The sequence below is a fragment of the Suncus etruscus genome, chromosome 6, assembly GCF_024139225.1.
Source record: "Suncus etruscus isolate mSunEtr1 chromosome 6, mSunEtr1.pri.cur, whole genome shotgun sequence".
Taxonomy (NCBI): Eukaryota; Metazoa; Chordata; class Mammalia; order Eulipotyphla; family Soricidae; genus Suncus; species Suncus etruscus.
Window position 1 is genome coordinate 25,118,553 of NC_064853.1, and position 23,110 is coordinate 25,141,662.

At 49.1% G+C, this 23,110-nt stretch overlaps 1 protein-coding gene across 6 annotated transcripts in view; it reads left to right on the forward strand.

Moving 5' to 3' along the window:
• The window catches only part of LRP8 (LDL receptor related protein 8), a 65,531-nt gene extending 46,642 nt beyond the window's left edge, over positions 1-18,889 (forward strand). For 3 of the 6 annotated variants that reach the window (XM_049774658.1, XM_049774659.1, XM_049774661.1), the window contains 12 exons: positions 2,625-2,744; positions 2,827-2,952; positions 4,849-5,023; positions 5,837-6,064; positions 6,830-6,948; positions 7,354-7,493; positions 8,613-8,754; positions 9,727-9,879; positions 10,768-10,992; positions 13,830-13,898; positions 14,521-14,693; positions 18,267-18,889. In XM_049774658.1, the coding sequence (XP_049630615.1) occupies positions 2,625-2,744; positions 2,827-2,952; positions 4,849-5,023; positions 5,837-6,064; positions 6,830-6,948; positions 7,354-7,493; positions 8,613-8,754; positions 9,727-9,879; positions 10,768-10,992; positions 13,830-13,898; positions 14,521-14,693; positions 18,267-18,305 (1,709 nt within the window). In that variant the 3' untranslated portion in view covers positions 18,306-18,889. Of the gene's footprint in view, positions 1-1,623; positions 1,663-2,624; positions 2,745-2,826; positions 2,953-4,848; positions 5,024-5,836; positions 6,065-6,829; positions 6,949-7,353; positions 7,494-8,612; positions 8,755-9,726; positions 9,880-10,767; positions 10,993-13,829; positions 13,899-14,520; positions 14,694-15,681; positions 15,859-18,266 lie in introns of all 6 variants that reach the window. The other 3 variants (XM_049774656.1, XM_049774660.1, XM_049774657.1) reach the window with 2 other exon arrangements.
• Positions 18,890-23,110: the final 4,221 nt, after the last annotated feature.

Below are 23,110 nucleotides of genomic sequence, written 5' to 3' on the forward strand. Positions count from 1 at the left end.
AATCCGTTCTACTGGACTTGAATGTGTGCTCACTCTGGAACTTTCTCTCTTCCTCAGTCTTTCTCCACCGCTGACTGAGCTCCGGGGATGGGGGGGGGGGCTCCAGCATCCCAGGGATCCTTACAGAGCAAGAAGGGGCAACAGGCAGCACTCGAGGTCTCTCCCCAGGCCCAGGCCCAGGCTGATAGGCAGGATGGAGTGGGGAGCAGAAAGGGGACCTGTTTTGGAGATTATTCTGGACTAGAGTGCAGGGAAGACAGTGTGAACTGAGGGTTCTTCCTGCAAGGTCATCTGTGAGGTCAGGATTTGAGAGCACAAGGAAAGGCCATCTTCAAAGCCCTGATCTCACCCACCATCCCCTGCTGGGCACCAGGGGAACTTCATTCCCAAAGACATCAGGGAGGGCATGTTTCTGCCCTGTGGGGAGATGACAAAGATGCTATTAAAGGAAAGGGACATAATGGAAGTTCCCTCAGCTGCCACTGAACTCTGGGCTCCACAGAAATGTCCCTAGAGAAAACCCTATGGAAGAGGGTTGGAACCAGGACAAGGGTCCTCCCCAGTTACCTCGTCTGGGAGTTAGCCAGGCTGCTGACCCTCTGAACTGTCTCTTGCACTGTCCCAGTGCATGCCTGACTGTGTGTGTGGCTGTGACCTAGGCACCTCTGAGGTAGCCATTCCATGTCTGTTTGTTCTCCATGTCTGTGTGTCTTCTCCCAGGCCTTGTCTGCACGTGTGCTGTGTGTGCATGCAGGGGTGAGCATGTGGGGTATGCATGATGGGGTGGCAAACACGGACATTCCCACCCATGATGGACCCTCGAGTGGAACTCGCCATCTGCCCAACTCCCCAGCACAATAGCCTCCAGGCTGTGTTTACATAGGCAGGTCTAATGAATGTGTAACCAAGGGCCTCAGCCTTGGGGCTGGCTTCCAGGAATATGGACAGGGAAAGGCTCATCTGGATCCACTGCCCTGGGCCCATCCTGGGTGACAGGTTCTGTTCTCCCTTCCACAAAGGTCAGTGTCACCTCGAGCTCTTCCCCATTCGCTTCTCAGAGCCCAAGAACCTGTGTCATTTCATCAAGTGTCCAGAAATGCCCTCAGAGCTGAGTTGCTGCCACTTTGCAGGAGAGGGATGTGGATAATATCTGAGGGGGTGCTATGAAAAGGGAGGCAGTGAGCAGGTGACAAGTGAATGACTGTTGAGGAATAAAAATGGCAGTTGAGACAAATGACCAGTGAATGATGGCTGAGGGACAGGATGGCTAGTGAGGTCGTGAGTGAGCAGGGGATGAGTGAGTGACAGTTGAGTGATAGAATGGAAGGTGAGACCGTGAGTGGGTGATAAATGAATGCTGGATGAGGAACAGTGTGGTAGGTAATGTAGGGAGCAAATTGCATCTGAGAGAAAGGATAGTAGTATTTGGGGCCATGGATAAGCTGGTGGTCAATGACACCAGTGGTAATTTAGTTAAGGGGGAAGGCCTGGAGTGGCAGCAAGATTCCTGTAGGTGTCGTCACAGAGATCATTCAGGAACTCAAGGCAGGAACTCTGAGGGCTGGGCCTGGCTGTCACCCCTCCATTCCCAGTCATGCCATAACTGTGGTCTTGTTCTTTCAGTTCCATCAACATCCCAGAGAGTCAGAAGGAGGCCCAGGGGTAAAGGGGACATTCCCAAAGCTTGGCTCGGGCTTGTGGTGGGCTGCCCACAGCTGTGCATGGCCTGGGGTGGGTGGGCAGCTCGGACCAACTGCACGCATGGCTGGGTTGGCTCGCCTTTGCCCACTTGGCTTGACTGTCTGGAGTGGCAGTGCATTAGCCTGCAGGGCAGAGGGCCTGCTTGGTATCTTCCTCTGGTGTCTGGTACAGGATCTAACAATCCTGTGCTTCTAAAACTCAGGAGATGCTGTGAGAACTTGAGGAGCTTTGCTTTTGGCTACCCTGCCCTGCCTTTGAGCCTCTCATAATTAGTGATCAGGAATGTGGGGAACCGGATAGTCCTGGTTCCCTTGGTGTTCTGGGGCTGGGCCCCTGTCTTAAGTATAGGAGTCAGGGTTGGTGGGCAAGAAGATAATCAGAGTCACAATAGCCCCAACTCTATAAGGTAAAAGACACTTAACCACCACAAGCTCAGAAGTCAGCCACTGTGGTGCAGGTCTCTGTGCAGAATCTGTGGGGTATATTCTCAGGGCTGTCTGATGAGGGACAGGCAGATGGATCATGTCCTGGGGAAGGACCTGAGAGGAAGGGAGCAGACATTTCTAGGGCAGGAAGGCTGAGGGAGCTGTGAGACACCTAGGCAGAGATACTTTATTTCTGGAAAGGCCTTGCAGGATTCCTGGGGTGTCCTGACTTAGTCCCATGCAAGCCCCTTGGTCCTGGGTCACATGGAAGGAGAAGCTATAAGAAATGAATTCGTGAAAGGCAAGACCCTCTGCAGTGGGAGGTCGTGAGCTGAGTCCTGGCTCTGCTCCACCTGCAGCTACTCCTTGGTGGCCTGGCAGGGTGGTGCAGTGGGACTCCTGCCGCCCCAATTTCTGCTTCCGCTCTCTGCTCCCCACCACCCTGTCCTGCCCCTGCCCACTGCCCAGTCTCTCAGGAATCTCCGTGTCCCTTCCCAGGCCTGAATGAGTGTCTGCACAACAATGGCGGCTGCTCCCACATCTGCACTGACCAGAAACTCGGCTTCGAGTGCTCCTGCCCCACTGGCTTCCGACTCCTGGACCCAAAGACCTGCGGTGGTGAGCCCCTTCCCCTGCGTCCCAGCAGAGCCCCCACCCTACTCCATCCCATCCTTGCCAGCCTGAGCCCCCGTTCCCACAGACATTGATGAGTGTGAAGACCCTGACGTCTGCAGCCAGATCTGCATCAACTATAAGGGTTTCTTCAAGTGCGAGTGTCACCCGGGCTACGAGATGGACACGTTGACCAAGACCTGCAAAGCCACCGGTAGGCACCCAAGGGGCCACACCTCACTCAGAGAGGCATGCAAGCTTTCATCTCTCTCTCTCTCTCTCTCTCTCTCTCTCTCTCTCTCTCTCTCTCTCTCTCTCTCTCTCTCTCTCTCTCTCTCCAGCTCTTAATGCTGGTCCCTTGAGCTGCTGATGGGTACCAAATTTTTCCCTTGGGTTTTCCAAATGACACTTCATAAGTCACCTGGTCCTCATCTCTAAGTCTCTGTGCCCAGCTGATGGATTTCCAGGGACAGGACTGTGCGTGTGGCCTGTGCTAGAGACTCACACCATGGAGTGTGATGTTAGGGAGATTTGGAACATGAGGCAGAAAAACAGCTGTGAACTCAGGATGCAGAATCAGGATCTGGGGTCTGACCCAGCACGGCTCTGATCAGTGGGCTTCTCCCCATGAAGGTGATGCCACTGCAGCTGACAAGGGCAGGGGCTGTGATCCATGTCTCAGGGTCCTGCTTCTGGAGCTGTGGCCAGGACAGGAACCTGTATTTAAGGTCTGGGTGTCTGGATTCATCTGAGAACTCTGTGCAGACACAGGTGCTCCCCACTGCACATACATTTGGGGCCCATATCCAGTAGCGGTTGAGCTCAGTGTGAGGTCCACTTCTGGCAGTGCTCAGGGACCATGTGGTGTCAGGGATAGAACCTATGCGCTGCATGCAGAGCACATTGCTGAGCCCTTAGAGCTCTCTCTTGCCCTGTGCTGTATTTCACACGCATGTGCTGTGTGTATGTTTCCGGTGAGCGGGCTGTCGTATGCTCTCGATCAGCTTCAAACACCCAGCTGCCCACTTAGAACCTCTGCTTAGGTGTCTGAAAAGTTTTCTTCAGCTCAAAGTGCCAAAGGACTCCTGTGTTTTCTCGCCCTTCTTCCCACTCCCCTGGAGGCAATTCTGAGTTTCCACTTGGTTGGCCACAACCTGGGCATCATCGCTGTATTTCCTTTCAAGTCCCACATTCAGTTTAGAAGCAAGCCTTATCAGCAATGCTTCTGGTTCTGTCTAGTGTGTTCACTCTCATCCTTCCCCCACTGAATGTATGTCTGTGTGTGCATGCTTGACTATGAGCATACATGACTGTGAGAGAGAATATGCGTGACTAAGTGAGAATGAGCAGGTGACTCTGTGTGTGTGTGTGTGTGTGTGTGGGTGTGTGTGTGTGTGTGAATGTGATTTCATGCATGTATAACTCTTGCTGTCTGTTTTCTGGGAATGTGAGCAAGAATGCGTGTGCACCATATCTGGAAAGCTGAACTGTGGCATAGCTCTCACACTGCCCTGTGTGGCTCTGAATGGAGCAGTCACTGCACTGGCTCTCTGGTCTGAAGACCGCAGCCATCTCCTCTGACTCCTCCCTGCACAATCACCACAGCCCTACTGTCCTGAAGCCTCCCTGCACCTCTGCCATGTTCCAAAGCCCTCCTGCTCTTTTCTTCTTTCTGGAATATCCAGGACTTCCTAAGCAGAAGTAGGGCTGTAATGACCTCCCAGAGAAAGCTCAAAGACAGCTAACTCTGCTCTGGCTGATGGTCTTCTGGCTGGCGTGTAGGTATGGGCAGATGGTCTGGTGGTTGGGGTCTATAAAAGGCCTATGAGGGGTGATCAGTGAGGCTGGGTTGGACTCTTGGGGTCACACTAGAAGATCATCTATGCATACCTTTGGAGAATGTAGGAGCAGAGCAGATTAGGGCAGTTTGTGGAATAAAAAGCAAAACGCCCCCCTTTCAGGTGTGGTTCTCTGAGTCTTGTGTTTTTGAAACCCAATGTTCCTCTAGCCTAAGAGGGGGACATTACCACTGGCCTCACAGGGAAGGGAGATGCCACCCCGACAACCCCCATCTCACCTCTAGTTCTGACCTGTCTTTTCCTCCACACAGGAGGTAGAAGCCCCTCCCTGATCTTCACCAACCGGCATGAGGTGCGCAGGATCGACCTGGGGAAACGGGACTACTCGAGGCTCATCCCCATGCTCAAGAATGTGGTGGCGCTTGATGTGGAGGTCGCCACCAACCGGATCTACTGGTGTGACCTCTCCTACCGCAAGATCTACAGGTGAGCCCAGGCCTGGAGCTAAACCAGATCTGGTCATTCATGCACACACGTGTACACACACACACACACACATACACACACACACACTCACACAACGACATCTGTCCTGAGAAGACAGGAAAAGGGACACAAGCCTCCAGCCTCCTTCTATGGGACAGGAATTCTCTAAGATGGTATTACCATTCTCCGCCCCCCCCCCCCCATGGCACCTTTCACTGCAGCCCCACAGTTGGGACACTAGATCACTTATTCAACTCCTCTCTGTACCCAGTTCTCTCCAAGGGCCTTGTCAGACTCCCACCTCCCTGCATGCCCTGTCCCCCCACTTAGGCATATCCTCTTTGTCTTAAAGTCCTGGTGGGACAGCTGCTTTCCAGTGAATAGGGAAACAACACAAGGGGCCAGGGAAAGTCACATCCGAATGTGTCTGCTACTCCCCAAATAAGCCCACACTCGCACATTCCAACACAACAGAGCAGGGCATGAGGTCAGGACTCAGGATTGATGTGATGGATGTTTGTGGCCCTGGCTTTGACCCTTCCACTCCCAAATCGAGCGAGAGCAGTTTTTCTGCCATGGTAGCTGCTCATACCTTTGCAGTTATGTTGTCTGTCAGTACCCGGATAACCTGCTGTGCTTTTCCAGCCTCCACTGACCAAGTTGCTCTTGGGCAGACTGGCTGGTTCTAACTGAATCTTCACCTGCGGCACCAGGAACATGTTGAAGTGACACTAAGTTCCTCAAATGCATGGCACAGAGGGGGGCACAGGGCATGGCAGTGTTCCCAGGCCACCCCAGCTCTGTCACTCCTAGTGCCTACATGGACAAGGCCAGTGACCCAGCTGAGCAGGAAGTGCTCATCGACGAGCAGCTGCACTCGCCCGAGGGCTTGGCGGTGGACTGGGTGCACCAGCACATCTACTGGACTGACTCGGGCAACAAGACCATCTCGGTGGCCACAGTGGATGGCCAGCGCCGGCGCACGCTCTTCAGCAGTGGCCTCAGCGAGCCCCGGGCCATCGCTGTTGACCCCCTGCGAGGGTGAGTGGTCCCTCCCTCCCCATCTCTGTTTTCCCAGGGCTGTCATGGGTGGTGAGAGGCTTCGGAGGGGCAGGAAATATTGCAAACCACAGTGTTTAAAAGGAGGGAGAGAGAGAGAGAGAGAGAGACAGACAGACAGACAGACAGACAGACAGACAGACAGACAGACAGACAGACAGAGAGAGAGAGAACATTGCAAAACAGTGTCTAAAAGGAGAGAGGGGGAGAGCAGGAAGGAAACTGGGGACATTGTTGGCAGGAAATATGCACTGGTGCAAACCACAGTGTCTAAAAGGAGAAAGAGAGAGAATATTGCAAGACTGTCTAAAGGGATAGAAGGAGAGAGGAGGAAAGAAACTGGGGATATTGGTGGCAGGAAATATGCACTGGTGAAGATATGGCTGAAACTCAATCATGAACAATTTTGTAACTGATTCAGTTAAAGAATTTTACTTATAAATAAAAATAAGTACTTAAGGAAAAATAAAGTTAGAGAAAAGGCCATGTTCTCAAGCTGATGGCTGTGAATTCAGCTCTACATGGTAGCCCGTCAGAGCAATTAGAAGTGGGTCTCACATCTGTGAGCTGAGACTGGGAGACCTCGAGTGCTCAGGCCTCCCTGGGCACTAAGATTTGGTGGGTCCTGTGGGTTTGGCAGCTCTTCAGTCCCCTTGACGCATAACCTCCATCTCTCTGGGGTTGAGGGGGCTTTGAGCACCCCAACCACAGCACCTGATAGGAACCAGCCTGTGTTCTTTCTTTAAGGTTCATGTATTGGTCAGACTGGGGGTACCAGGCCAAGATTGAGAAATCTGGGCTCAACGGAGTGGGTCGGCAGACTCTGGTTTCAGACAACATCGAATGGCCCAACGGAATCACCCTGGGTGAGCTTAGTGCTCCCAGACGGGGGTGCTTCAGGATGTGGGTGATCCAGGGTGGGGTGCTCTGGAATGGAAGTGATCCTGTATAGGGGTGCTTCTAGATGAGGATGCTCCAGATGAGAGTGCTCTGGGATGGGGATGCTCTGGGAGGGGGTGCTCCAGTTCTCTGGGAATGGTGCTCCCAGATGAGGATGTTGTGGGATGGGGGTGCTCTAGGACGGGGGTGCTCCTAGATGAGGAGATTATCTGGTGGCACAGCTCCAGCGCAGACTCCTGATCCTCTCAGTGGCTTCAGCCTCAATTCTTAAAGGCGGCCCAGGTTGGAAAAGAGGGTGGGACAGGCACAGTAGAGCCAAGATAATGTAGATCCTGACCTGGTCCCTTTGCCTTGCTCCCCCCATGCCACAGATTTGCTGAGCCAGCGCCTGTACTGGGTGGACTCCAAGCTCCACCAACTCTCCAGCGTGGACTTCAGCGGCCTCAGCAGGAAGGTGCTCATCTCCTCCCAGGAAGTCCTGAGCCATCCCTTTGGGGTTGCTGTGTTTGAGGTGAGCCTTGCAGGGGGTATGACTCAGTGTGGTAGCACAGATGATTCCCTGAGACAGGCCCACTTGGCGTGGCCCCATGGAATGGACAGCAAGGTGCTAATCTGCCCATTGTGAATTCATGGGACACTGATGCCTTCCCTCTTCACACTAGGGCCTGGCTCCATCCGTCCACACCCTCTTAGAGTCCAGGTCTGTGGGTGCCTGGTCTGAATGCCCAGAATTGGGCCCATGTACACAGATGGTCTCCAACGGGGAGAAAGACATTTCTAAGACCCGCTGACCCCTGTAATTGGGCAAAGAGACCACACTGCTCAGTCCAGTCCAGCACATGTAGAAAGAACCCTAGGGTCCCAGTGCTGTCACCCCAGTCCTCAGGAAGCCAGGCAGAGTCCAGTCCTCCAATGTTTCAGCCCAGCATCCTTTCTCCTTGGGACATGAGAAAGCCCAAAGTGTTGGGCCTTCTATACTGACCTATTAGCCTCATTCCCCAACCCAACTCCTTCCTGAAAAGGTGGGAAAACAAGGGCTGGAGGGGGGGATGTCATGTTTTCAGTCATGTTTTCAGCTCTGAACTAGACAGGTCTGCTCACAGTGTGTTGGATCCCCATGTGCCTGGTCCTGCATGTTGTGCGGGAAGGGCCTGAACGTGTGCGTGTGTCTGAACTGTAAGTGTGAACCCAGTTACACTGCAAGATCTGAATGTGTCTGTGCATGTGATGAGCATATGAAGTGCATCTTGATTCATGCGGAAGGGCACATGTTGGGCATGGGTGTGGACTGCCCACGGGTGTACTCACCTTCTGGGGACTGACCATCATCTGCAGGTACGTGCCTACTGGATGATGGAGGCCTGGTAGGAGCACACACACACACACACCCCTTGCTTCCAGGTTCCAGGCCCCAGTCACTGCAGCTGCCATTTTCACCTAACTTTGTCTTTCTGCTGGGCCTCAGCACCCCAAACTCAACATTAATAACTACATTCAATTATCAGCATGTTTCCAAGCCAGGAGCACTTGGAGGGGAGAGACAGGACAGTTCATGGGGTTTCTCCTCCATTTTGGTCATGGGTCAAAAATCGTGGATCAGGGACACCATCCTTGCCTCTGTAACCCACAGGACAGAGTCTTCTGGACAGACCTGGAGAATGAGGCCATTTTTAGTGCAAATCGGCTCAACGGCAAGGAAATCTCTATCCTCGCTGATAACCTCAATAACCCACACGACATTGTCATCTTCCATGAGCTGAAGCAGCCCAGAGGTGAGCCTTGCCTGGGTCCTGGCCCCTGGGCCCCTCGCCCCAGCCACCACTGTAATTCTTGTTGGCAGAAAGCTTTGCTGTCACCTCTTTCATTTCTTTGGCCACAAGCTTTTGGTGATCAAGACCGGGTCTGTAAACACATGAATAAATATCCTATTTGGGTCAGTTCAGCGAAGTGTGCCCCCATGTTAGAGCTGAGGAATTGGTAGTATGAGAGGTCAAATCATGTTAGTAGGAGGCAGAAGAACCAAAGCTCAGGATCTACGATCCCAGGTCTCAGCCACCCATGAGGGACCACACGTCTTCCATGCTGTACCTACCTCACTGCAGTGCAAGTTTAGGAATCCTGAGTTATGAGCTTAGTGGGAATCCAGACTGGGAAACACTGCTGGGTTGTGCAGGCTCCACCTGCACTTCTAGGAGAGAATGGGAAGCTTCTCGTTGTAACTGAGACTGGGCTGCCATGAAGGGGAAGTATCTGATTCCAGATCTAGACATTCGCATGAGAAATAGAGATACAGGGCTGGAAAAATAGTATTTTCCTGGGCTTGCGATCAGCTCAGCTTCAATCCCTGGCACCCCTGAGCCCCCCTATGAATGACACCTAAATGCAGAGCCAGGAGTAAGCCCTAGAGAGAAAGAAAGAAAAAGAGAAGAGAGGGAAAATACTGCCTAAGTCTTAGGCTCTAAGAAGAAACCCAACCCACCTCAGTTTAGATTCTGTCCCCCAGTTTCTGCAAGTCAAGCTTTGACAAGTTGGTGCTCTTTGAGCTGAGGGTTCTTTTCTCCACCTTTCTAGGGTATAACCCCCACTCTCAGAGTGGGATCAAGTGTGGGGGTCAATGACCAGGCATAGCACTGGGAGGGTCCTGGGGATTGGTAAAAACTTCTCAAGCAGGCAGCAAAGGAGGGGGGCCTCAGCCCTGGGAGGAGGGGAGACACTGTGCTAACTACCCCTTTCTCCCCACTTAGCTGCAGATGCCTGTGAGCTGAGCACGCAGCCCAATGGAGGCTGTGAGTACCTGTGCCTTCCTGCGCCCCAGACCTTCAGCCATTCTCCCAAGTACACGTGTGCCTGTCCCGACACCATGTGGCTGGGCCCAGACATGAAGAGGTGCTATCGGGGTGAGCCTCCTGTGGGTCCCATCCCATTCATACCTCTCATAATTCTGGGACACCTGTTCTCAGTTTTCCTTCACCCTTTGGGCTTGGGGTTGGTCTCCTTTATCTTCCTGGACTGCTGTGTCTTCCATGGTCCTCCTGAAGCTTTCCTCATTCCCCCCAAATGCATGTACACCTACATGTAGAACATAATTTCGGGAACTTTCTGAAATCCCTTGAAGACCTCCCTTGAAGAATTCCCCCAAGACTAGGAATGGATTTCAAGATCCTTAAGGTTGATCTTAACAATTCATCCCCCTCACCCGGTCATCCTCATGGTTTCAGTTTCTGTGCAATTAATGTGCAGGTGATGTTACTGTATTACTGTGTTACTGTGCAGGTAATCTGCAGGTGATTATGAATTTGCCCATCTCCCTGTGGGAATGGGATTGAGACTGACAGGTAATTCTTCACCCATACAAATTGGTATTTGTCGCCCAGGACTTTCATTGGAGCAGCTTAGGTTAGGTTAACTTAGGTTAACTGCGGCAGTTGTAATGTCCAGACCCAGTGGTTTGAAAATGGAGCAAAGTTTAAACCTGAAGTTGTAAGAGTGTAAAACCCTTCTGGATTGACAAGTTCCCCTAACCCCCACCCCTGACAGCCCCAGACCTTGCAGTTCCACCCATGCTCTTTCCCTGACCAGTCCTGTCACATCAGCATGCCCAGAACCCAAACAAGTCAGTGTTGTAGCTTGGGATCCAGCCATAGAATCATCCCAAGCCCTCTGGGAGAGCAGGGGGGGCTTGGGGGAAGTGTATTGAGGCCCAGTCCTGGGCAGGAGCTCTTCCATATAATTGGGAGTATGATTCATATTCAGCCCCTACAGTTTCTGTCTTGTTTCCCCTCCAGCACCTCAATCTACCTCAACCACGACCCTCACCTCTACCACGACGGGGACAGCAGCAGCCACTACCAGAGCTCCTGGGACTGCCATCCACAGCACAACCTCTCAGAACCACAGCACAGAGACCCCAAACCAAACAGCCGCAGTCCCCGGCTCAGTTAGTGTCGCCGCAGCTCCCAGCATCAGCCCGTCTGACGCCAGCCCTGCCACCAGCAACCACTCCCAGCACTGTACGGAAATAACTGAAAATTTTGTTTGCCTGCTGGGATGGGGCAGGAAGGGCCATCAGCATGTGATAAAACACTGGAACATCTCAGAGGAGGAAGACAAGGGAGGAGAGGGGTGGGAGAGCTCTGGTCTGTGCCCAGCAGTCCTCGTACCCATAAACGAAAAAGGGTCCCAGGGAAGCTCCTTCCTGCCTAAACCTATCTTGCCTTGCATGCTGGGATGATAGTAGCCCTGCTCCTACCTGTGTCACAAACCCACAGGAGTTCCAGGCTCAGAAGGCCAAGTTCCACCAATGAACAGCTAGGGTTCCTAATTTGGCCACTGCAAAGCTCCAATGTCAGGTTACAGACCTGTGGTTAGGGTGGGGTTTCCCAGCTAGTGACATTCGAAATAGCCTGAGCATCTATCCAAACCCTGGAGAGAACTTAATGATCATCTGGAGCAAAAATTGTTACTACTAGGGATGTTCTCAGGAGCTAGCAAACATCTTCTTTATTTCTTTGTTTTGTTTTGTTTTGTTCTGGGACCAGAACCAGAGATGCTCAGACTTTACTCCTGGCTCTGCACTCCAGGATCCCTCCTAGTGGTACTTGGAGAGCCTTGTAGGATGCTGGAGATCAAACCCAAATCAGCTGTATGCAAGACAAGCTCATTATCCACTGTCCTAGCTCTTTAGCCCACAAACATCTTTTAATGGAAATATGTGCTAGGGGGTGTTCACATAATAGGACAAACTTTTCTTTTGGTTTTGATTTTTTTTTTTCATTTATTTACTTATTTATTTATGGTTGAGTTAACTCCTGACTTCGCTCAGGGATCACTTTTGTTGGGACTCAGAACCATATCATTTACATATAAGCTAAGCACCTTACCTGCTGCACTGTCTCCAGTTCCAAGAATAAACTTTTCAATGTTCTCTCATTTCCCAGAAACTTGATAGCCCCTTTCTCTCTCTCTCTCTGTCTCTCTCTGTCTCTCTCTGTCTCTCTGTCTCTCTGTCTCTCTCTCTCTCTCTCTCTCTCTCTCTCTCTCTCTCTCTCTCTCTTTGAGGGGGGTAAGGTAAATGGGCTTGGGAGCCAAACCAACAGTGCTCAGAAGCTACTTTAGGCTCTGTGCTCAGAAGTTACACCTTGGCAGTGTTCTGGGGGCCATATGTAGTGCCAGGGATGGAACCAGGGTCATCCATGGCAAGCAAGCACTTTACTCACCCCCCCCCCATGTCTTGCCCCAAGGAGAAAGCAAGTGCTCTTCAGAATGGACTGGGACAAAGGCCCTAAGCAGGGATCTCCCTATGGATTCACACACTGTCTACCATGTGAGGATGCTTGCACTGTATCATAGCAGTTGCTGAATTCCTTGATCCCTAGAGTTCTCACAAAGTGACACACTGAGAGGAGGGCTTTGGGGCTTTCTCCAGGATCTATCTTTCAATAAATGCAGGTGATGGCTCTATGCATGCCTCTGAAGGCTGCCCTGGGGAGACCATGGAAAATGTCCTTCAAAGTGCTGAACAAAGGCCCTAATCATCTTGGTTGTCATGTGAAAGACATACATAGCACATGTATAAAAATATACATTTTTAATACAGGGGCCAGAGAACTAGTAAAAGGGCTAAAGCATGAGTTTGTATACAGCTGACCCCAGTTTGAAGCATTGAGCATCACTGAGTTCCTGAGCACTTCTGGGATTGCCTGGCTATTCCCCATTGCTGTAGGGCTAAGAAGAACCACATACTTAGGCCCTCACATTGAAACTCAGCCTGGCTGTCTGAGAACCACTGGATGTAGCTCGTTGGCCCCCAGATGCAGTGTTTTTATATTTAAACTCTGCTTTCATATGCCCACTTTTTTTTTTTTTTTGGCTTTTTGGTTTTTGGTTTTTGGATCACACCTAGTAGTGCTCAAGGGTTACTCCTGGCTCTATGCTCAGAAATCACTGCTGGCAGGCACAGGGGACCATATGGGATGCTGGGATTCGAACCACCGTCCTTCTGCATGAAAGGCAAATGCCTTACCTCCATGCTATCTCTCCGGCCCATATGTCCACTTTCATATATGTATGTACCACCACACGGTTTTCTCAAGCCTCAACCCCACTCCTCTCCTTTGAACCAAGCAAAGCTATGCCAGCACATGTTTAGCAAGAGTTTATATGACTGTCGCTGCATGAAGGAAATGCCAGGGCCTCTACTTAATGTGAAGGCATGCACTATTTTTAAAACAAAAGGGTTTACCAGAAGTCACCCAAACAATAAGTAGAATAAAGATTTTGCACCCAAGATTTCTGACCCAGTAGCCTTGGGTTCTACTTTTCTAACTATGTAGGAAAACTAAGTGAATCATGTTGATAGGTCACCACAAGTGACAGACAAAAGCAGCAGTGCCTGAGGGTCAGAGATGTGTCAGCCACATGGGTGCTCAGTGCTCACTCTGCCAAGCACCACCTAGTTTTTGAGCCACACCCAACGGTACTCAGTGCTTAGTCCTGACTCTGCACTCAAGAATTATTCCTAGCCCCTTGCTGGTATTGGGAAACCATATGGGATGTCAGGAATCAAAACTGGGTCAGTCGAGTGCAAGGCAAGTACCCTATCCATTATTGCTCAGTCCCTTTTCCTCCAGAGAGGAGGGCACTAGGAAGTGAGTTCTGGTTTTCTCCCAAGTGTCTCCCAATTGTCAGTAAGACTTACTTTCCCTCCTTGTGAAGTGGTTATCTGTTTTCTACTCACCTCATGAGTGTGGATGGGCTCTGGGAAAGTTGAGCAAAGGCCATCAAGTCATTCTGGAAATAGTGGGGTCTGGCAGTTGCCTTATTTTCTGCATATCTTTGTGTTTTGCAGATGGGAATGAAGAAGGCAAGATGGGCTCCACTGTCACTGCTGCTGTCATTGGCATTGTTGTACCCATGGGTGAGTCTGAGCCCCACACCTCTGGGAAGAGGAGCGATCCCCACACATTGAAGGTTCTGGGAGAAAGCTCTGGAAGCAGAGTGCCTAGTCCTGATTAAGTCTAGTTTTGTAGCATGATACTTCCTATAACACCTGGGCCCTGGAGCCCGTCCTGGCAAACTCCTTCCTGCTCACTTGGCCTTACTCTGCCCTGTAACCATGTGATGCTAAACTGTCAGCTCTGTGGAGGAGGGCTCTCTAGCAACATCCATCATCTGGATGACAGGAAACCCAGGATGTGTTGGATGAGTGATTAGAGTGCTTATCTATCCTTTACTCTATCTTTCTGTCTTGCTTCCTGTGTGGCTTTCCACACACTTAATAAGTAGCTACTGGTGCCAGATGGGCTGGTTGGAGATGGCAAGGGCAGAACCGTGGGCAGACTTGTCTCCTGTCTTCCAAATACTCAGTCTTGCTAAAGAGACAAGTCTTGTTGGCGGGCTTGGGGTACTGAGGGTAAAACCCAGGTCAGCTACATGCAAGACGTACAGGACAGTTTGTGGACCGGCTACAGAAATGACTAGTCAGGAAGAGCACTGAGTGGAACTTGCTGGAGAATCATGAGCTGTGCCTTTTCCCTCAGCGGTAATAGCCCTGCTGTGCATGAGCGGCTACCTGATCTGGAGGAACTGGAAGCGGAAGAACACGAAAAGCATGAATTTCGACAACCCAGTGTACAGGAAGACAACGGAAGAAGAGGATGAAGATGAACTCCACATAGGGAGGACTGCTGAAATTGGGCATGTCTATCCTGCAGTAAGTACTCTCAGCTAGAAGCCTGCCTTCATCTCTCCTTTCCTTCTCCCTTCCTTCCTTCCTCCCTCCCTTCCTTTTTTCTTCCTTCCTTCCTTCCATCCTCCCTTCTTTCTTTCCTTCCTTCCTTCCTTCCTCCTTCAATCCCTCCCTTCTCCCACTTCATTGAATATTTATTTGAAAAAATATCTGCCATGTTCCAGGCACTGTTCTAAGCCCTGGGGACACCAAGGTGAAGGAAGGTGGCTGGGGAGAAAGGTATCTGGGTCACCTTGAACTTAGGAAGTCTTTAAGGCAGTAGAGAAGCCAGGTGTCTTCTTGCTGAGAAAGTTTTCAGAATGTTTGGGCTGAAAGACCAGTGAGGGTATTCATTTCCAAATATTGAATTTCTTAAACATTATGTGCTGGCACTGTGCCAAGCCCCAAACCTAGACCAGGTGTCCACAGAAAGGCAGCAAGTTGCCTGCTCAGGGAGCTCAGTGGGGGTAGCAGCAGTCACGCCCCACTGCAGGGCTGTGAGCTGAGTGCATGGGGGAAGCTCAGGACCCCACTACTAGGCTGCTCTCCTACTGGCTCTGCCTCCTGGAGCCTCTCCCCATGTAGTCCACTTGTCCTTTTACTTAGTAGCCTCCCCGGACCAGAACTTCCTCAACGGAGGGTTGTATCCCTGGCGCCTGGCACATGCAGTGAGCTCCTATTGAATACACAATGCCATAATACACCATCTGGAAGCTACTCGTTCTGTTTGGGAACTTAGGCAGGGACCAGTTCACAGGGGAGGTGACAGGCAGAGTGTGGCCTTGAAGCATGCCCAGAGGTTTTCCAGGGAAATGTCATTTAAGCAGGAAGCCCAGGCTTAGAAGCTGAGCAGGGCAGCACTTGCTGGGGGAGCAAAGACTACAAGGTGGCTGGAGCAGATGTTGTGGTTGTAATAGCAGAGCCCGGTGGCTGAGTGTGACCTCATAGGTCATCCGGTCCATCCCCCTGTCAGGCAATCAGCAGCTTTGAGCGCCCAATGTGGGCAGAGCGCTGTCTTGGGGAGACCAGAGAACTGGAAGACCCAGCCCCTGCCCTCAAGGAACTTTTTGTCTTGCCGGGGGAGCCAAGGCCACAGCCGCACCAACTCCCGAAGAACCCTCTTTCCGAGCTGCCTGTCGTCACGTGCAAGGTAGGGCAGTGCCCCTTGAGTCTCAGGGGCTGGCGAGCGAGGGCGTGGACTCAGGCAGGGGCAGCAGTGGCTTCCTGGCTGTGGAATGCTGCAAATGTCAGCTGGGTGTTGGGGCAGTGGTCGGCTGAGGACGTGGTGGCATGTGGAAGGAATGACAGCCCCGGGGCAGGGCAGACCGCACAGCTGCTGCACCCAACTGTCCAGAAGTAAGGAGGGCTAGTGTATGGCTGCAGGGAGCCTTGGCCTCTAATGACAGTTCTAGAGGCAAAGCCTAACCAACTAGGGAAGATCAGAGAAGGCAGTGGAAGAAGCCTTGAACTTGCAGTGACAGGACTCTCAGCTTTCCTGCTCACAGCCCTGTGATGTTTGTCACTTCTCTCTGCTCACTTTTTGTAAAATAGGAATAAGGCTCCCCCTTCTGTCTGACTGAGAGTTCATACTAGCCTTGTGTTTTTTGAGTTAGAAAATGTCCTAGAAAGATATGTGAGGTCTCAGGAGAAATTTTTCTGGAGGACTCTTGGCTCCTACCAGCTGCGGAGAAATTGACCAGATGAAATTGACCAAGTGAAATTGACCATGTCCTAAGAAATTTCTCCATATTGTCTAAGTGCTATGGTTTAGCCTTCCCGGTTATTTTGTGAAATTGATGTTATTAGTTCCATTTTTCAGTTGAGGAAACTGAGACTCAGAAGTTGAATAATTGGCCTTGGGTCATAGCCAGGAACTGGCAGAACTAGAATTTAAAATCTGGTGTGTATGTACATGAAAGCTTATATTCTGGAGCTAGAATGAGGGTACAATGGGTAGGGTGCTTGCCTTTCACAGGACCAAACTGAGTTTGAAATCTGGCATCTCATATGGTCCTCTGAACCCTGCCAGTAGTGACCCATGACACCAGAGCTAGGTGTAAATCCTGAGCCACCAATATGGCCCGAAAACCAAAAAGGAAAAAATAAAGCCCGTGTTCTTTCTACTCTGACATGGAATAAAGAGCCTTAATACTCTGTAAATCTGTTTTCTTAACCTATTCTCTCTCCTTTCTCTGTATCGCTTCCCCCATCACTGCTGGGACTTCTTTGCCCTGGAGATCTGTCGTGGAGAGATCCGTCTGGGAGGGTAGTTGGGTAGAAAGTCTCAGATCTCTATGCTAGCAGACCAAAGCCATGGCATGCATGCAAAACCAATAATAATATAGAGGCAATTTTTATTGTGTGTAGAATGTCTAGAGATGGGAAACACTAATCTGGTTCTCTTCCTTGGGGATGTGCAAGGCATCCTAGATTAAGTCCTCTACACACATCATTTCATTTGACTCCCAGCAGCCCTGCAAGAATGATCCTTTATTATCCCCATGAGACAGATAAGATCTGAGCATGGTAGCGCCATGTCTTATACTGTTGAGGAAGATACTGATACAGTTGGGCCTATCCATAGGAGGTTATCCAGGAAATGGAAATGTGGGGAATAGGATGTCACCAGGAGCAGCTGGGGAAAACCAGATGGGAACTGTGGAGCACATATTCTGAAAGAATGGAAAAGAAGGGGAAGAGATACTAGTAGACTTCCAGGCTTGCCCAGGCAGATCTCTGAGTCTAAGTGATTGAAGAGAGCATAGTAGATAGGGTGCTTACCTTGTATGATGTGACCATCCTGGGTTCTATCCCCAGCACAGTATATGGTCCCCAAACTTGCCAAAAGTGAATCCTGAATGCAGAGCTAGAAGTAAGTCCTGAACATCATTAGGTGTGACACCCCCCCCCCAAAAAAAAAGAAGTAAAAGATAGAGTACATACCAGGATGGATGAGGTGAAGGTGATTTCATGGTCCACAATGGCACTGTCAACAATTGCCTTCAGGATTAGGGAGCTACCAATCAGTTAGTGGCTGGCCATTTGTGGCAGAGGGCAGTATAGTATCTGATTACTAGGAATAGGATGGGAGGGAGGGATATAAGTCAGTTGGCCTGTGTTACTTTCTAGTTGTTTGTAATCAGTTGGCAGGGGTGTAAAAGATTGATTTCCTGTGTTTAGCAGACTAAAGACAACTGGCAAATAATGGTCTGGAAAGAAACATTTGCCAAAAGCTGGGGTTCACCAAACCTGTAAGAAAGTTTAGATCTCCGCAGCCCTCCTGGACGAAGGGGCAGATGATGGGGAAAAGCTGTACATCTGAATTCATGCAGACCTGGGTTCCAATTTATTTGGCCAGTTGCCCGGTGATCCAAGACAATGTTTAAGCTCAGCGAGTCTCAGCTTTCTCGCCTGTAAAATAAAGGGAAGGACCTGCTTCTTGAGACAGTAGGAAAGTTCTGTAAGCTCATGTAAAGCGACAGGATAACAAGGACCTTGTGGTAATCCAAATGGTAACTCCTATGGCCTAATGGGGATTTCTCTGCTCTCTTTCCCCAGCGAGTGGCATTAAACCTTGAAGATGATGGACTACCCTGAGGATGGGACCACTCCCGCCGTGCCTCACGGGACTCAGTCTCAATGCACCACACCCCTGGGATGGTGCATACCTGGATAGAAGACATTTCTGTCCATGGGTCTGTGTGAGTTCGTGTGTGAGAGGGAGAGAAGAAAGTGTGCATGTGTGTGTGTCTGGGTATCTTATTTTTTTTTAATTTATGTTGTAGAAAGGTAACCACAAAGTTATGATGAACTGCAAACATCCAAAGGATGTGAGAGTTTTTATATGTATAATGTTTTATACACTTTTTAACTGGTTGCACTACCCATGAGGAATCATGCACCATCTACTGCTGGTGACTAACATGATGTACATAACCAAATGGGCCGATGGAGCAGTAGCTCACTCGTCACTCTAGAACGACATTCACAGAAGGCATTTGGTTGGGGGAGGGAGCAGCTTCTTAGGTCTTGGAGTTTGGGTTTTGTTTTGTAAGCAAAAGGATTATGCTTTGTGGCTATCCATCAACATAAGTAAAAAGAAAAAAAAAAACCTTTCACTCCCTCCCCCATTTAGATTATTTATTAACATATTTCAAAAATAAGACTAGTTCTATAAATAATTTAGAGACAGAAGAGTATTTATTTTTGGTATGACTGGCCTCCCCCACGCAGACTCTGCGTGCATTTATGTTTGTGTATGTGTGTGAGAGAGAAAAGGATATAGCAGAGAAACGTGCCAGTGGCTGAACAATATATTTTTTAAATATATTTTAAAAACCTCCCACAAGAGAGTTACACATAGCTTTCCCAGGAGCCTCTGGAAACACGGCTCAGAAAAAGGATCAAATGGTTCGGGAAAACATAGAGTGGAAGAGGCGAAAACTTTTCCTCCTCTAATTATTCCCGGGGATGAGGGGTCTAGTCAGTCAGAAGAATCCCCTTAGTTTCCCCCTACTGCTGTGCTACAGGCTAGTCCTCATGAGTACACGGCAGAACATGCCTAAACCTCAGCCACTCCTGGCTTTGAAGTTATGCTTCAAGAGAAACCTCTTCTGTGTCCTCTAGGACACGAAAGTAGTATCAATGTCTCCTCTGAGGTCCCCTGAGGAACACCATCCTTCTTTGAGGTCAGTGGAGCCCCCAGTCTCCACAAGGAACTGGCGCAGAAGCTGAGCTTCTGAGACATGCTTGGATGAAGAATGGACAGTAGAATTCAGTTTTGTTACATCTCCAACTACCCCTCTCATGCTCTCTACCACTTCATGTAGGCAGAGAATACATTTAAAGTAATCTATAGTTACCATCACACATTCATATAGAGAAGACTAATTTTTAGCTTACATCAGGAAAAGTGGCTAAACCTGAAGTCGTCTTTGACGGGTGATGGCATATACCATGTCATAGCAGATGGATGTTTATGTTCACATAGGGGTTTGGTTTACTGCTTTGTGAATAAAATGAAAAAAAAAAAAGCTGTGCTGATGTACAGACATTTTTCATCGTGGATACCATCTCTGGTCTTCCTAAGTATTAGAGAAGGCAGAGAGAAGTAAGTTCCCATTTCTTTTCCTGGGCTCTGTCCTGGGAAACCATTGGAATCCAGAAGGAAGTCAGTGCCTCCCTGACTTACTCGTCTCTTTGCTCTCTTGCCACACCATCACCCTTGGACAGGTAGGGATCAGGTAGGGAATGGAAGTGTTTGACTTAAGTAGGAGCAGAGGACACCTATCAAATCTTGACATTCCTGGAACTTGACACATTTTGGCCAAGTCCTCCCTGCATCCTCCCACTACCCACTGAGTGAAGTTGGGATATCTTACTGTCTTGATACTGTATGAATTTTCAGACAGACATTCAGGGGTTCTGCCAGCCTTTCCCTAGGACATTCCTCTCCATCATTTATGTTTTCCTCACCACTGAGAAAACAAGGGTGTTTGCAAGTCTGGGGACTCCCCTTACCATGCTACATGCATGTGCAGAGTCCCATGAAGCTTGTTGGCAGGGTAAATGCACAAACCCGGAACAACCAGATTTAAGAAGGACAGAGATTGAAAGACAGGTGCCAACTCCTATGGAGCTTAATCACTGCTTTTCTTATAAGAATGCAAAATGAAAATGGTTTGGATAAAGAAAACCATGGAAATAAACACAAAACAAGCAACCTTTAAAAAGGCAAAAACAAAAAACTGCCTCCGAAGAGAATTTTTTAGGGACCTTGACCACAGAGGGAATGAAAATGAATGAAGTTAGGACAAGTCAGCTGACATCACCAAATGATGATGAAATACAACTTTCTCCAAGACAACTTCCTCTCCTAAATATGCCACCATCAAGTTTGGAAGCTGCAGCTCTGGGAGCAACCTGTGGAGAGCAAGTCGGGGAACCTTGTGGTTGGCGAACGAGGTGCCTCATGAGATTGGAAGGCTCAGCTCCTAGCTTTGAATGTGGATGCTCTTGAACCTCATCTTGAGGTGCAATTACATTTTGTTGTCTTTGAGCCCTTTGCTATCATATAGCTACAGCCAGTAGCATGCTGTATGGTCACTGGACCACAAAGATGGAGGGAAGCCTAAAGACCATAGCAGGCTGGCAATATCTTATTAACATGACTTTTCTCTTTAAAGAAACCTCTCAGCCCTTCCCCCTTTTCCTTGGCCAGGAGGCTACTCTGGACTACCTGAACATTATACCACACTTGCTACCTATCTCATAACCTATCTTTCTAGTGGAATTATAAAGGGCCTGGCAGAAATGGCCTCCCTGAATCATAAAACTATTCACTCTTGAGACCATGATTCCTTACAAAGCATATTGAGGTAACCCATGACCTCGAAAGGAGATCCGATTTAAATGCACAGCAATAAATTAATCCCTCTGGGCTCTACTTTGTGACTGCAATATATTCATTTACTGATACCGATTGCTAGTAGCACCTAAGTGCCAACACTGCAGAGGTACGGGCCATCCATGCGTGTTCTGCCATGGTGGAGCTGACAATAGCAGCAGACAAGGATACACATGGATTCAAGAAGGAAAACATTCTTTTCAGGGTACTACTGATAGGGTGCAAGGGAAAGAGGGGTCTTTTTTACACAAGGTGAAGAGACATGGGGTCAAAAAAGGTGACCTTAAGCCAAGTCTTAAAAATCAAGTCGGGGTGTCCAGGTTGCTTCAGGCAGAGGAGACACAGCACTAAGATACAGGGATCTGAACCAGTATGGAGAGTTTTCAAGAATTGCAGGTACTTCATCACAGTGTGCAAAAGGTTCAAAAGTACATAGTAAGAAATGAGTCTGGCTGGAAAGACAGGTTTAATGAGAGCACTTTATAGACACTTCCACTTAATTTCCAGATGAACTAAGCAGAGACTTGTTGGTCATTGATTGTAAACAAGGCACTAAGTATCATGAAAAAGACTTCCAGGATGAACTGCTAGCACTTTGCAAACATTTCATCTCCAGCCTCAGACTTCTCAATGGCCAAAGGGAAATCATGAGCTTATCACCTACCTGAGTAGCAGCATTTTTATACAGTCACAGAAAAATAGCATAAGACCCAAGCAGGAAAGGTGGTAACAGAAGCATTCTGCAAGGTCAAGAGCATCCGATTTCCTTAAGCATGAGAATGAAGAGTGGAAATGTGAAAGAATTGGAGTTTGGAGACTGGACCCCAAGAACTGTCCTAGTTGTGGGAAAGGGGAGTGAGGAACCCCCACCCCACTCCCTGACCTCCCTGACTCCACTCATCAGTTCCCAGAACAGCAAAGGGTTAGCAGTTCAGTAATTTCTATTCGCCCTCATCAGTGTTTGAAGGGGGTGGACCAGTCTTCTCACTGTACTCTTCGGGTATTGGGAATTTTTTCAGATATGGAGAATTTAGGAGGTGGAGGAATGGGTTCATGCAAGAAACCAGGAAGCTCCGTTCACTCAAGCTGTGCACCATGTGCATAGTCAGCAATCAGCAGAAACCCTCTGCATTTGCAAACACTTTGTGCTATAAAAGTAATTTTTAAAAGTCACCTGTATGTACATATATATTTAAAGACATGAAGGTTTTGATACTTTTTTAACAAAAACTGCAAGAAAAAAAAAACAAATACCTGTACAGACCATATGTTTCAAAATACCATTTTGTTCTATACAAAGTTGTTAATGGGGGGGGTGAAGTATGGTTTGCAAATGCCATCACATTGTACCCAAATAAATATTCCTCATCTTCCCTGTACCCCAAAATGATCATATTTGCTGTATCAGGGCATGTTGGGTCCCATGAACCATTTTTGCTGTTTGTCTTGTCTGAGTTCCGTTAGCTCTTATACTCTGCCCTTTGCAGCCTGATTTCCTTCTCAGAAGTAGGACAGAAGGAGGTATGCTGCATCTCACTAGCGGTACTGACATCATCATCATCATCTAGGTGAACTGAAAACCAAATGTGGACATTTGTAAGATCTGCACTGTTTCTAGAGAGAGATTAAATTCATTTTTTTAATCTGAAAGTACGGTTTCAGTGTAATGCTTTTTTTGAGGGAAAAGTAAATGATCTTTGGCTGATTCCCTATTATTTACCAGGTATTCTTTTATTAGGGGGAGGATGTCTCACAAACAATGCTCAAGAGGCCCAGGGACACCCTTCAGACAATCTCATCCAACTAGATTCAGTGGTTCAATAGAAGGACTGAGAGATTACCTGGGACATTCTTGTAAGGGGTTTCAGGGTTGTGCCCCCTACCACTGACAATGCTCAGGGGGATCATATGTGGTGTCAGGGCTCAAATCAAACTCAGCTGCATGCATGATGACAACCTTAACACTGTACTATCTCCTTGTTTTTTTACATTAATC